Source organism: Xenopus tropicalis, chromosome 1 (genome assembly GCF_000004195.4).
Source record: "Xenopus tropicalis strain Nigerian chromosome 1, UCB_Xtro_10.0, whole genome shotgun sequence".
NCBI lineage: Eukaryota > Metazoa > Chordata > Amphibia > Anura > Pipidae > Xenopus > Xenopus tropicalis.
Genome location: NC_030677.2, coordinates 76,754,042 through 76,767,759, shown reverse-complemented (window position 1 = coordinate 76,767,759; position 13,718 = coordinate 76,754,042). Strand labels below are relative to the sequence as shown.

Sequence of the window (13,718 nt, the reverse complement as noted above, 5' to 3'; positions counted from 1 at the left end):
AAAGCAGCAGCACAGATTTGCAAGGCTGTCTTTGCGCACAGAATTATATGCCTGAAGCTACTGGCAACTTGAGCAACATCTGCTTGATAGGTAGTTTGGAAAAACATGTTCAGCTTTGCCCCAGCTCATTCTTTTGCACAGCTATTTGCTATAAGTCTGCATGTCCCATATTTTTTTTTTTTTTTTTTTAAATGGGTTGAATATTGTACTAACTTGTAGTGAATTTAGGGTTTATTTGATTAAGAACATCTGTCAGCACCCACACCCATATGCTCATTTTGTTTCTGCAACTACATGCCCAGCGACCTATTAATAAGACAGGAATTATAAACTTCATCATATTTTAAACGCTGAGTCAAATTTATAGTTGTATATTTATTTTTATACACATGTACTGCAACTGTACACAGACATATTTCCTATCTTATTCTTCCTCTCTCAGTACATAGATTCATAGGAACTACTTTTTTGTGTCTTTGTAGATTCACATTTTGAATTTGTATCATAAAGAAAAAGTAATGTGCAAATATTCTGTTAAAAATGTGATATTAAGTCTGTATTTTTGTGTTAGTAAGGTCCAATATTTCTCAGGATAATGGTACTATTGGTATTTTGTAGACAAAAAAATTCACAGAATACCAGGAAACATCCCATCATAACTATGGGGCAGATTTATCAAAATGCAAAATTACCACAGAAAAAAACACTTTCTATTCATTCCTGTAGGATTTTTTTGAAGCATATTTATCACCATTGATAAATTGATGTACCATTGATATAGACACTTCTAAAAACCCCTTAGGAATGAATGGAGAGTGGATGAGTTTTTATGTAGTAATCTCATTTTGATAAACCTGCCCCTAAGTGTTTCAGTGAGCAACTGAACCCAGAATTCAGATTTTCAGGGGTTATAACCCTAGTAATTTCCTGGAATTGATTTAATTGTTCTTTGCATTATTCCTCTGAAAAAAAATACTTTAAAGAAATACTGTCATGGGAAAAAACGTTTTTTTCTAAACACATCAGTCAATAGAGCTTCTCTAGTAGAATCCAGCATTGAAATCCCATTTTTCAAAAAAAAAAATTTTTTAATATATAATTTTGAAATTTCACATGAGGCTTGCCATATTCTTTATTTCCCAGGGTGCCACAGACATGTGACATGTGATTACAGCAAAAAAAAAAAAAATACATATTTTGGTTCAAGAATAAAGTTTTAAATGGTAGAGTGAATTATTTGCTGTGTAAACAGTGTAATTTAGAAATATAAAAAGTACACCATAAAAATCATATCTGTATGCCTTTAAATAGTACACTGCTCTGTGCTGTGCTTTACTCTGTGCATTGTTCACAGAATAAAACTTCCAGTACAAAACTCCCTTATACATACTTACAAGTGGAAAGATGCCACAAGTAGCCTGCTAATGCAGGTGATCTGCATGCAAGCCGGACTGGCAGTTTGTGGATTCTGGAAAATGCCAGAGGGGGTGCTTTAAGGTGGGCTGGTAAGGGTAGTTTGGGCCTCTTGAGTACTTAAAATGCCAGGGCCTGTAGTTTTCCATTGGATTGAGCTGAAATTCTGGAATATGAATTCTTAACTTGTCCATGACCACCTGATAAATACCTTTTATACCACTTGTTCAGCTCTTGGACAGTAGGTGGCACAATCCTAGCTACAGTAGTTCCTCTAAAATCGATGTATTTGTTGTTAATCTGTGTTTACTGCGTTGTGTACAAGCAGGTGTTTATTGCACAGAGCTTGCATGACCTTTACATTAAAATTGTAAGCAGGGCTAGCCAGCATTGGTAATCAAGATGTATGTTATGCATAGAAATAAAATATGAGTCTACCTGTAATTGAATGTCCACAACACACGCTGCACCTCCAGTTAAATGTACTGTGTGCATGGTACAACGCACTGCAACCTAAACTTGCTTATTTCTCCATGCCCTTTTATTTGAAATTGTTTGCAACCCCATCTCTTAGGCTTAACTCTGTTTTGTTGCTACTGCTTTTTCATACAAAAGTCACAGCCACTAAACACAATCTCCAGCCGCCTCCTGTTGCTTCCTTTTAGAAAGCCACTCTGCCTTTTTTTTCCTTTTTCTTAAAAAAATGGCCATGGCAGCTGTGCGTTCCTGTAAGTCAGTGATCCCCAACCAGTGGCTTGTGAGCAACATGTTGCTCACCAACCTCTTGGATGTGGCCCTAAAGGAGGTGCTTATTTTTGGATTCCTGGCTTGGAGGCAATTTATGGTTGCATAAAACCCAGGTGTACTGGCAAACAGAGCTTCATGTAGGCTGCACAAAGGGGCTATCAAATAGCCCTTATTTGGTGCCCCAGAAACCTGCTTATGTTGTTTCCCAGCTACTTTTACATTTGAATGTGGCTCACAGGTAAACAAAAAAAAAAAAAAGGTGGGGATTACTGCTATAGGTATAACTGTTACCTACAGTTGCAAATAACTGGAATTATCTTGTCATTTCTACCCTTTAAGATGCAAGTGCCATACACTGACAGTTCTAATCAAACTGTAAAATCATCATTCAGCCTAAAACTCCGGATAGGAGAAAATTGGCTCTTTTGGTTCTACATATCTTAGATTAAATAGCTTGCTAGAACACCTCTTTCCATTAAGATACATTTTTTTGTACCATGACTGTGCCATGGTGTGACCTAATAAGAGCTGGGTAAAGTTGAAACAACATTTGCAGCATCCATAAATGTAGAAAAGTGACTATTTCTCACTCTTTAAAATAATATTCATCACATTTGTAAGTAAAAGATAATTGTCTTTAACTCTAAAAATAAAAATAATCTTCTTACCCTTAACCTTTTAGAAATGTTTTGTGCAATTAAATCCCAGGTCTAGTAAAAGGATATAATGTCCAGTGACGCTCACCTTTCAACTTTTTCAGCTGATGGTTGGTTGGTCCCAGCTTGCATCACACTTCACACAATGCATCTTATGTATCTTTTAGAACCAGGTCTTCTTCACATATAACTTTTTCAAAGGCTGTGGTTTTCAGACTCTTTGCCTCAAGCCCCTCAGAAATCTTATCAGGGCCCCCTTTATTGCTTTGTTGTACAGTACAATGGGAGCACCAAACCACTGTACTGTAAATATTGGTGTCATATTTATTATAGTGTGTAATCCAACATCACTGATGATGTTGCCCATAGCAACCAATCAGATTTTAGTTTTCTAATTTTAATGTGTCTGCTGTAGGTGTTGTTACGGGAAATATCACCGGTGATGTTGGCTTATACACTATAATAAATATGCCCAATTGTGTTATATCTCTCACACATTACTGGTTTGCTGCTTTTTTCCTCTACTGCCACAAAGTTCACCCCACCTACTATTACTGCCCTTCTCTTGTAGTTTTAAACTCTTACAAAGAGGACAATATCTGTATTGACATGATAAAGGACTCCTAAAGCTATGTGTAAACCATTTGTGCTGCACTTTTACATGTTCATCAAGTAAATACAGAGCATTTTTTTCTGTGTATCAGATATCTGACCATTTCCTCATCTTTAAAATGCTGCAGTACAACTTAGCGCAGAGACTTTGCGCCCTGAGCTTTCTGGAAAAGAGATCTTTCCGTAATTTGGATCTCTATATCTTAAAGGAGAAGGAAAGGTAAAAACTAATTAAGCTTTATTAGAATGTAAATACATCCATAAGCACTTACAGAACTGCTGCTCTGAGTCCTCAGAGAAAAGAAACACCACATTGCTTTCCTTTTATTCTGTATACATGATCTTCTGTGTCAGACTTCCTGCTCTCAGAAAAATCCTTTAGGACACTGCACGAGCCTGCTCCGTTTGCTCGTCTCTCCCCCTCCTTTCTCCTCCACCACTCTCTGCTGTGTAATCTGAGTTTAGAACTGTTTCAGGAGCAGTGTGCAGGCACAAAACTGAAGTCAGACCAAGCTAAAATGGCAGCTGCTATCTTAAACAAACAGAGGGAGATTCTTTGGCTGTTTCCTTAGGTATGGTAAATCATTCTGCAGAATAAATATAGCGTTGTGCTATGGCTGGCTAAGTGCCATGTGCACAAGCACCTCCAAAAGTGGTATTTTTTTTTTTAATGAATTCCTTTAAAGAGATACTGACATCAGAAATGTAATCTTTCTTAATATCTATCATAACAATGTCTTTGCATGCTATTTTTAATTTTGCCTTAAAAGTATTTGCCAGATGCTTTTAAATTACTTTTCTGATCCCCCGTGTTTCTTTATGAGGGGGCTTCCATATTTGTGCAGAAGCAGTCCGTTAGCATTAGAAGCTATAACTGACTTTAGAAGGGACAGTCAGCTTGGCAAAGCAGTCAGGTTTAGGAATTCCCAGTAACAATTACTTACAAAAGCAAACTTATCACTGAAAAATTATCAACATGACCTTTTTATGTATATAAATATTTTGATAACTAGATTTTTAGTGTCCGTATCACATTGGCATATTTTTTTAATTAGGAAGGATTTATTGCATGTGTTACTTGTACCATTTATGTATACTTATAGTTTGAGAGAAAATTGGTCTTGCTTATGGTATGACTTTTCTTCATCTATTTGTGTGTTTTGTACTTTTGATTTGTATTAGTACCTCTGATTTTGAAAAATGGCACTTTTCATTTGGAGGAGCCTAGATCTTAGGGGTCCCTGTTGGCTACAGACCAAGCCAGTGTACAAGAAGGATACCAATTTTGACAAACCTAGAATACATATACACCAAGGTAGACCTGCATGGGGTTGGGTACTTGCCCCCAGGTACCCACAAAGCAGCTGGATTTCAGGCAGAAAGTTCCTGATTCACTTAGCCGGGTGGGGTATGGTGTCTGTGTAGGCTTAGTGGGGTGGTAGGTGATAGTAAAATTAGATCCTGGCATTTCAACTGCAAAGAGACCCAAACAACTCCCCCACAGGACCAATTAAATAGTGACTGTCTATGGCACCTTACAGCAGCCCCTCTAGCATTTGCCAAATCCACAGATTGCCGGTCTTGGCCTGCTTATGCTGACCTGAATCCACACAGGACTCGACACCCAGGTTTATTTTTTAGAGAGTTTCAGCATCTTTCTGTAGGCAAGACAAAAGAGGCACTTAATATTTTGTAGCAAAGTATTTTCAAACATATTTTCTGTTTGTCTTATAAACCTAAGTTGTTCAGATGTTCGTTTATGCTACTGGGGCAAAAAAATTCTATTTTTGCTGCTCAAAAGAGTGTATGTTATGAAAGTCCAGAATTTCCATTGACACCTCATCCAAATATGTTTTTAACAGATTACATTGAATAACATGTATTTCTGCATAAAACAGTGAAATAGTGCTTGTTTATACCTGCAAAGAAAATCTTAACTCTAATATTGGCCTGGAATGAAACATGTACCATCTGAGGCATATACATTTTTCATTTAGCCAGACGTGATAAATCGTTAGTTTGCTCTTTATTATTTAGAATTCGTTTGAAGTCATAATGAGCTTATATCACATCTCTTTCCAAGGTATGATTATGCTTTTACAAGTTAAGACTCTTTCCATATTAATTCTAAGGTAAAAAAGGCAATTTATTTCCTCTTAACGTGCTGGTTGATGTTTATAAGACTAAGATGGGGAGGCCCCTATTCCTCAATGCTCTTTTTCAGTAAAACCTTATTTTCCATATAAACCTGATTCCCCTTGACCAATCCATTTTGTATTTATTATATAATGTTCAGCAAAAGTTAAAAAAAATTCAAATATTACTTCGATTTTTATTGCCTCAGGTATTGGTGGACTGCAGCTGTTTGAAAAATGCATCACATTCCTTGTTAATATGTGCTGCTCTAATTTTGCAATAAAAAACGTTAATAATTTTGGACTTTGGCCAGCTTTACTTATGCATGAGCATATTATTGCTCTGGGACACTGTTGGACATACACACATAATTTGAGAGAATGTAATAAGTGCAGCCTAAACAGTGGTCAGAAACAAATGCTTGACTACATTTTTATGCATAATGCAGTTGTTTCTGTCCCATTGTGTATGTCCCATTGAATGTGCATTTCAGCCACCTGATGTCCATTGAGATATGTAAAACTTGACTTAACAGTGGGCTGAGGATGAACCTGTAAAAAATGTTTTAAGTGCATTCCCTCACGGACTCACAGACCCTGATATGTGTAATTGTGCCACTTACATAGCACAAGGTTTGCAATGAAAATTATATTGTTCGGGGAGTAGTTAGGACATATATCACCCCATATATAAAAGAAAAAAAAATCTTGCATAAAAGGTAATGCACACATACTAAACTAAAAATTTCTTTTGTCTTGAAAGGCATTCAGTTGGCTATAAACATAATGTGGTGCAATATTTATGTACAGCCAACGAATGATAGAAACCTTTTAAATAGAGGCTTCATTTAGTTTTTTAATATAATAAATAAGATATAAGCATATAATTTATTTTTTTAAACCGCGGCACATTGTAGATCATATATGTCAAACACAAGGCCCAGGGGGCCAAATCCGGCCCACATGGCTGTTTTATGTGGCCCTTGGTGAGTGTGTCTGACCATCCAGCCTGATCAATTTCCCTTTTCCTCACATACTAACTAAGACTAAGGGGTATATTTATCATACTGTGTAAAAAGTGGAGTGAAGCATTACCAGTAATGTTGCCCAAGGCATCCAATCAGTAATCCGATTTCAACAGTAGCAAAGCATCTATTGGCTGCTATGAGCAACATCACCGGTAATGTCTTCCTCCACTTTTTACACATTGCGATAAATATACCCCTTAGTATCTTACTAAGTATATAAATAAAAAATTTCGCCCGCAATTTAGCCTGTGTTTTAGATTTCGGACCCCTTTTGTGATTGAGTTTGACACCCCTGTCGTAGATGGAACCCAGATACATTTTGTGCACCGTGAAACATTCCCCGTTTGCCTGTGGCATTTTGCACTTAATCCGCAATAGTTGCCTTTAACTCATTTGGTACTTGGTTTTGGCTGACATTGACCTATTCGTGGCACTTCCTGTCATTGAAATAGAGATATTACATGTATGATTCCCTTAAGGATTTTATATTTTAAGCACTTGAATAAAAGTGAAGAACTAAACCCTAAAAATGAATATGGCTAGAAATATGGTTTACATATGAGCTGTGGTATATTTTTCTGTGTGATATATTTTTATACTGCATTGTTCCAGGGTATAGTTTTCCTTTAAATAACTTTTGAAGTCGTATTCTAAAAGTGTGTGTTCCATGATGAAATATTAATATGGTATTTTTGCTATTGTCTTATCTGTGCAAAATGGCTTTATTGTATCATTTAAGAGTTAAAGGTCAATGCTTTTATTGAAAATAAGTAATGGTCCATTTTGCTGGATTTAGCCTCAATTATTTGAGAACATAATCCATAAAACACATTTGCTCATTATTCACCAAACATGGAAGAGAACCAAAGAATTCCACTCTAAGCTAAGAAAATCTGTCTCTTTTACCCTCTTTGTAAACGACAGCACGCTTAAGAGCTTTTGTGTAGTTCTAACAGGTGGCACAGCGATTACCTGTAGTGTCAAAGCAAATGTGAAATAGCAGTCTGGCTTTGTAGAAGTAATCTCTTTAATCTGCCATTAAGATGATATATTATCATTATCTAGACTCTTTTGTTATCCCCTCTTAAACTTTAAAGCCATATTACTTGTTATTTGTAGATTCTGCTTACCTCATTTTCTTTTTAATAGGAATGACATTTTTTAAATTGTTAAATAAAAGTGAAGCTTAAATAAGTGAGATGTGTCTTAACAGTAAATTTTGCCAATCATGTCAAGATCTATTTACCAAGTCTTTAATTCTCAACTTTTTGGCTTCTTGTTGACTTATTATTAGAACAATGAATAACACTTCGTACAGAAAGAATTCTTATCAAGTGTTTTCTCTCTTGCTATGTGTTTTTGCTGTTTTGAATATTTCAAGGACCTATAAGTTTGTTTTTCTTTCCCATATGCTATAATGCATTGTTTTCTTCCCATTAAACACACTGGGGCTAAATGTTGGGCAAAATCAAGTCTTTGTTAGTCTGAAAAATTTTGATTGCTTAGATTTGAAAGATAAGAGCTCCCTCTAACGCGCAAAAAATATGTTGCTTTGAAGCAGTTATTAGTATAATAAAGCAATTTTTTTTTTTTAGTTTGAAAAAATGACCAAATCTAATGGGCTTTCAGAAGATTTGATATGGGACTGTCAAACATTAATAAAGGAAAGAGAGGTAGTTATGAAGCTTATGAACAAATGTGAAGAAATTTCAAGGACACTGACAAAACAGGTGACTCAACTTACTGAAGATGGGGAATGTGGATGGAATATTGAGCAGCCTTCAATTATGTCAGAAAAGTAGGTGCTGTACATGATGTGTTGCAATATGAAGTGAATATCACTAAACTTTGTTTTGTGTGCACAGTTTATCACTTGTATGTGCGTAAGGGAGAGTAAAGTGTATTGCTTGCAGTGTAGAGGCTAAGGTGCTTTGCACATAACTTATATCTAAGAGTTTTGTAGCCTTGTGGGCAGGGAACAAAACACTGAAATGCCCCCAGGTGCCATTTCTCTATTCCAATTCAGGCAGATAGAAAGCACACAGCAATGCTCTAAAGTGTGGGCAGGGAACAAACACTGCAATCCCTCCATGTGCCATTTCCATGATCCAAGTGGGACAGATAGAAAGCACACAGCAATGCCCTCAAGTGCCCCAGTTATTGATCTGCAAGAGTTTAATTACAGCTGAAGCTCCGATAATAGACCGCATTTTGTTTATCTCAATGTGAATGACATTTTTGCCAGTGTTGCACCCCCACATGCAGTTTAGTATATTTTAAGATACTAAACAAAGCACATAGCACATTTTGCTTATAGTGCGATCAGTGCCCTTGCAGTTTCTCTGCAGTTGACTTCAGAAACTTTGCTCTTGTGCAAAATAGTTCTGTGAATGTAAATAAAGTAGTGTATACAGGTATGGGACCTGTTATCCAGAATGCTCAGGACCCAGGGTTTTCCAGATCTTTCCATAATTTGGATCTCCATAACTTAAGTCTGCTAAAAAATCTTTTAAATATTGAATAAACCCGATAGGCTTGTATTCCCCTAATACAGATTCATTATAACTTAGTTGGGATCAAGTTCAAGGTACTGTTTTATAATTACAGAGAAAAAGGAAATTAGATGTAAAAATTAGAATTATTTGCTTATAATGGAGTCTATCGGAGATGGCCTTTCCATAATTTGAAACTTTCTGGATAACGGATTTCCGGATAAGGGATCCCATCCATACATGTATAGTTTTGTTTTGTTTTTTTTTTTGTTTTCTTATCTAAAAAAGTTAATACACTTCCTATAGTATTTGCCATGGAAATGTACATTGCTGCTGGCAATCTGAAATCATCACACTTTTTTTTTAGGTATTGTACTAACTTGCAGTATACTAAGCACTGGGTAAGGCTAGAGGACTGCTGTGGTACTTAGTAAAGAGAGAGGTATGGGAAGCATCTGGAACAGCACAGTTTAGTAATACTTTACTGAACCAAACATAATGCATTTTGCACTTTTTATGTGCTTCAATTACTGGTGTTAAACAACTATACAAGAAAATGTATTATATTTGGTTCAGTAACGAATTGCTAAACTGTGCTGTTCCATTTATGTGTCAACAGTCAGTATACTTTGCAAACAAATGAAACTTCCCAAATATCTAAAGCATTGTACCTTATCATTGGGTACTGGTATTTTACTAGACTGGGCTAGGTTTGTTCTGCCCTGAAAATCAAAGTTGGGATGATAATCTGTGACTCAGTGCACAGGTATCCTCCTTAGGGCTGTGGTAGACGGGGAGATTAGTCGCCCACGACAAATCTCCCTTGTTGTGGGCGACTAATCTCCCCGATATGCCATCCCACCGGCTTGAATGTAAATCGCCGGTGGGATGGCATATGCGGCGCCGGTGCCTTGAGATGAAACTTTCGCAATTTCGGGAAATCGCGGCACGGCATATGCCATCCCACCGGCGATTTACATTCAAGCCGGTGGGATGGCATATCGGGGAGATTAGACGTCCGTTGCCCACATTTAATCTCTGCAACCATGGGTGACTATTCCCCCTGAAATGCCTTTCCACTGGCAATGAAGAGAATCGCCAGTGAGAATGCATGTACAAAGATGTACAAAGTTTCCTCCTGCAGGTAACTTTGCATTACTCCGGAAACCGAAGCCGTGAAAAGCCATTTTGGGGAGATTAGTCACCCATGGTAGCAGAGATTTAATCTATTTTGAACCTTCTTATAACTGAAATTAATCACTGGGAAATCTATGCTCACTAAAACACAACATTTATTTTTTGTAGTTCTCTCAAAAGTCCAGTTTCCTTTATAGGGGAGTATCTACTTCTCATTTTTTATTAGTTAAGCCTCTGCAACCACTACATGCGGTCTCACCGTTACTCACCGTAAAGCTGGGCCTAAATTTTCATTGCCGCACACAGAGCGGAGCTGACCACCGATCCGCTCCGTGTGCCCACACTCAGGCAGTTGCCTTAGTCTTTAAGGCAGGCACACAGAGGAGCGTACGTAAGTGGATCTGCTTCTCTTAGCCTGGCAGAAAAGTGCCGGACTGAGAGAAGCCAATATATACTCTTTATCTGACCCCTCCCTTAGTATGAGCAGACATGCTGCACTGTAGTGTGTATAAAAGCATAACAATCATTCTTCTTTTCTACCACCCCGAATGAATGAAGCAAATAAATAATCTCTTAATCTGTGGAGAAAGATAAAATAATATCCACACTAATATTTATATTCTTGTTTGCTTGTTATCAGCTTTTTGTAGATATGTTGCTGTTCATTTGTACTTTCTTTTCAGCTTGGTGCTTAAACCATATCAGAAGATTGGTTTGAATTGGCTTGCATTGCTGCACAAGCACAAAGTAAATATGATTCTTGCGGATGAAATGGTGAGCATTGCCATTTGTCATTTCTTCAGTTGCATTAAACAGGTTAACAATTCAAATGAAAGCACTTTCTAAAACTGGTTTGTCAATACAAAACCTAAGTCACTGTATATGCATTTGATACATTTTACATTTTGCATTTTTATACAATCTCCCTAATTACACAGTGTATTACATAGAAAAGCGCCCCTATCTGAAAACCTAAGAGTATCGGAGTTCAGAGATGCCATTTTCTTGTCTCTTGTGATCCTCTTCATGGTGCTTTACCAACACGGAACCTGCAGCATGTGCAGTTGAAGCTGATTACGCACTAGCACATTATGTGTCCGTTTCTCTTATCCTGCTATCACTGCTTGCAGATTGGTAATTTTGCTTGTATTTGGCACATACAAAACAGCACAGTGGCGTAACTACATATACAGCAGAACCTGCACTTGTGGGGGCATTGAGGACTGGACTGCGAGGTCTGTTGTATATTAGTCCCTGGGCTGGGAGTGGGACAGGGGAAGAGGGGCTGATTCAGATATAGCACATCTATCTGTCTATCATCTATATAATAACGTGACAGTAGTTTAAGGCAGGTTCCCACTGCACTAAAAATACAAAGCCCTGGTGCCATCATAAGTAGTTGAATGCCCATGAAGAGTAGTAATGCATTTGTGAAACTTGAATCAAGAAATTAAAAAAGGAAAATGGCCCTTCATGCAGCACTGCCAATTCTAGCATATTCTGTAAGCTTGCATACACGTGTATATTTGCTTTATGATGAGGTTTGTAAGCTAATTAGTCTTTACTCACTTTGTTCACTGTTGTCCCTGACCAATTTTCTGTCCTCCCTATTTACAACACAAAAGTGCATTTTCAGGTGAGCGTCAAGGTTCCCATCTACGATTTCCATAGGCAGCAATAACAGGGGCATATTTTAGCATCATGAGGTTTGTGTGGAAAAAAACTTACATAGCAAAATGTCCCAAACCGTACGGTATGCTATTATTCTGTTGGTATTCTAGGTCAGCAGTTCTCAACCTGTGGGTCGCAACCCCTTTGGGGGTGTCAAATGACCCTTTCACAGGGGTCGCCTAAGACCATCGGAAAACACATATTTCCGATGGTCTTAGGAATGATTTTATGGTTGGGGTTCACCACAACATGAGGAACTGTATTAAAGGGTCGTGGCATTAGGAAGGTTGAGAACCACTGTCCTAGGTGGAAGGGAGATGTCTAAATACTCTCTCTACTTTTTTAGTGTTGCAAGCACTTTAATCCCCAAAGCCCTTTTTGGCGCAGCCAGGTCAACAGATATTCTGACTAGGATTTGATAGCATTCCTCTTAACCTGAAAAATTTAATAGAGGAAATAACCCCAAGGCTAGACTCAGAGCAAATGGCATTATATAAAAAAGGAAAGTTTGTACACATGTACACTCTGAAGAAAGATGCAGTGCCCATGTTAATTACCTTCACCAATGCGTGTGGATTTGGCCTTTATAGACATTTTTTTATGATTAAAAATAACCGAGAATGCAAAAACGAGTCATGATTTTTTCAATCTGCAGGGTCTTGGAAAGACTGTTCAAGCCATAGCATTTCTTGCACACCTTTATGTCACTGGTGATTCAGGTCCTCATCTTGTGGTTGTACCTGCTTCAACAATGGGTAAGTAAAATATTCTCAAGTCATACTGACACATTGCCTGTTTGTCGGTTGTTTAAATTATGTGCCCTAATATGAATGAATGATTCAAATATTATTTCAAGACATCCCTACGTCTCCTACTGGCAATATAGGTAGTCGTTCTAAAATTATTGTAAAGGAAAATCCCATTAATATTAACATTTAGTTTGATTTAGGCTTTGATATTCCATATTTCCATATTTAATAGTGCATATTTCCTTTACTAAAGATGCATAATGCCTGATTTCATAATCTACACTTTTTACAACTTGGGTTTTTCTTGGAATTTCACTGTTGCATTATTGACACCTACCTGTTAAATGTTTTATCTTCCTTAATTTCATAGATAACTGGATTAGAGAGTTTAACCAGTGGTGTCCTAGTATGAATATTTTACTATATTATGGTAAGTTGATTAATGTGAAAGTCTTGACAGTAACTGTTTTTCTTATCAAACACACATTTGAGCTAAAATACTTTTTCCCCCTACCTGCAGGCTCTCAAGAAGAACGAAAACATTTACGCTATGACATACTCAACAAGGTTGTTGAATTCAATGTGATAGTGACAACGTGAGTGATATTAAGCAAGCACTATTCTAGTAACAATGGTGACACCTTGTGGTTAACATTGCAAAAGCTTTTTTTATTATGCATTTTTTGTGAAGTATATAGATACTAATTTACTCCATACTGTAAATTATAGGGATGTTAGCAGTCACCAGGAGGCTGATGTCCTCATATTAAAAAGCAAAAGATTTATTATTTCTTTATAATACATTAGTTTAAATGAGTCCTGACATCACATAAAGTGAATAAAGTACCTCCTATTGTAACAAATAAGGATATTATAAGTCACTGAAGAGCTCCATGACTGTACAGTTCTCAAATATCCTAATATTTTTCAACTGTTGTTACTTTATTATAATATACAAGTTTTAGTGAGTCATGTGACAGAAATTACATCACTAAGCTCCGATTATAACTCATGACATCAAGTACCATTTATGGCATAAGGATATCATTTACAGTTTGGTCCCATAGGAAAATGACAA

At 37.0% G+C, this 13,718-nt stretch overlaps 1 protein-coding gene across 3 annotated transcripts in view; it reads left to right on the top strand.

Moving 5' to 3' along the window:
- The window catches only part of smarcad1 (SWI/SNF-related, matrix-associated actin-dependent regulator of chromatin, subfamily a, containing DEAD/H box 1), a 71,122-nt gene that overhangs the window by 40,387 nt on the left and 17,017 nt on the right, over positions 1 to 13,718 (top strand). For all 3 annotated transcript variants that reach the window (XM_031899530.1, NM_001015697.1, XM_018092929.2), the window contains 5 exon segments: positions 8,187 to 8,389; positions 10,904 to 10,994; positions 12,547 to 12,646; positions 13,011 to 13,070; positions 13,161 to 13,236. In XM_031899530.1, coding sequence (XP_031755390.1) covers positions 8,187 to 8,389; positions 10,904 to 10,994; positions 12,547 to 12,646; positions 13,011 to 13,070; positions 13,161 to 13,236 — 530 coding nt within the window.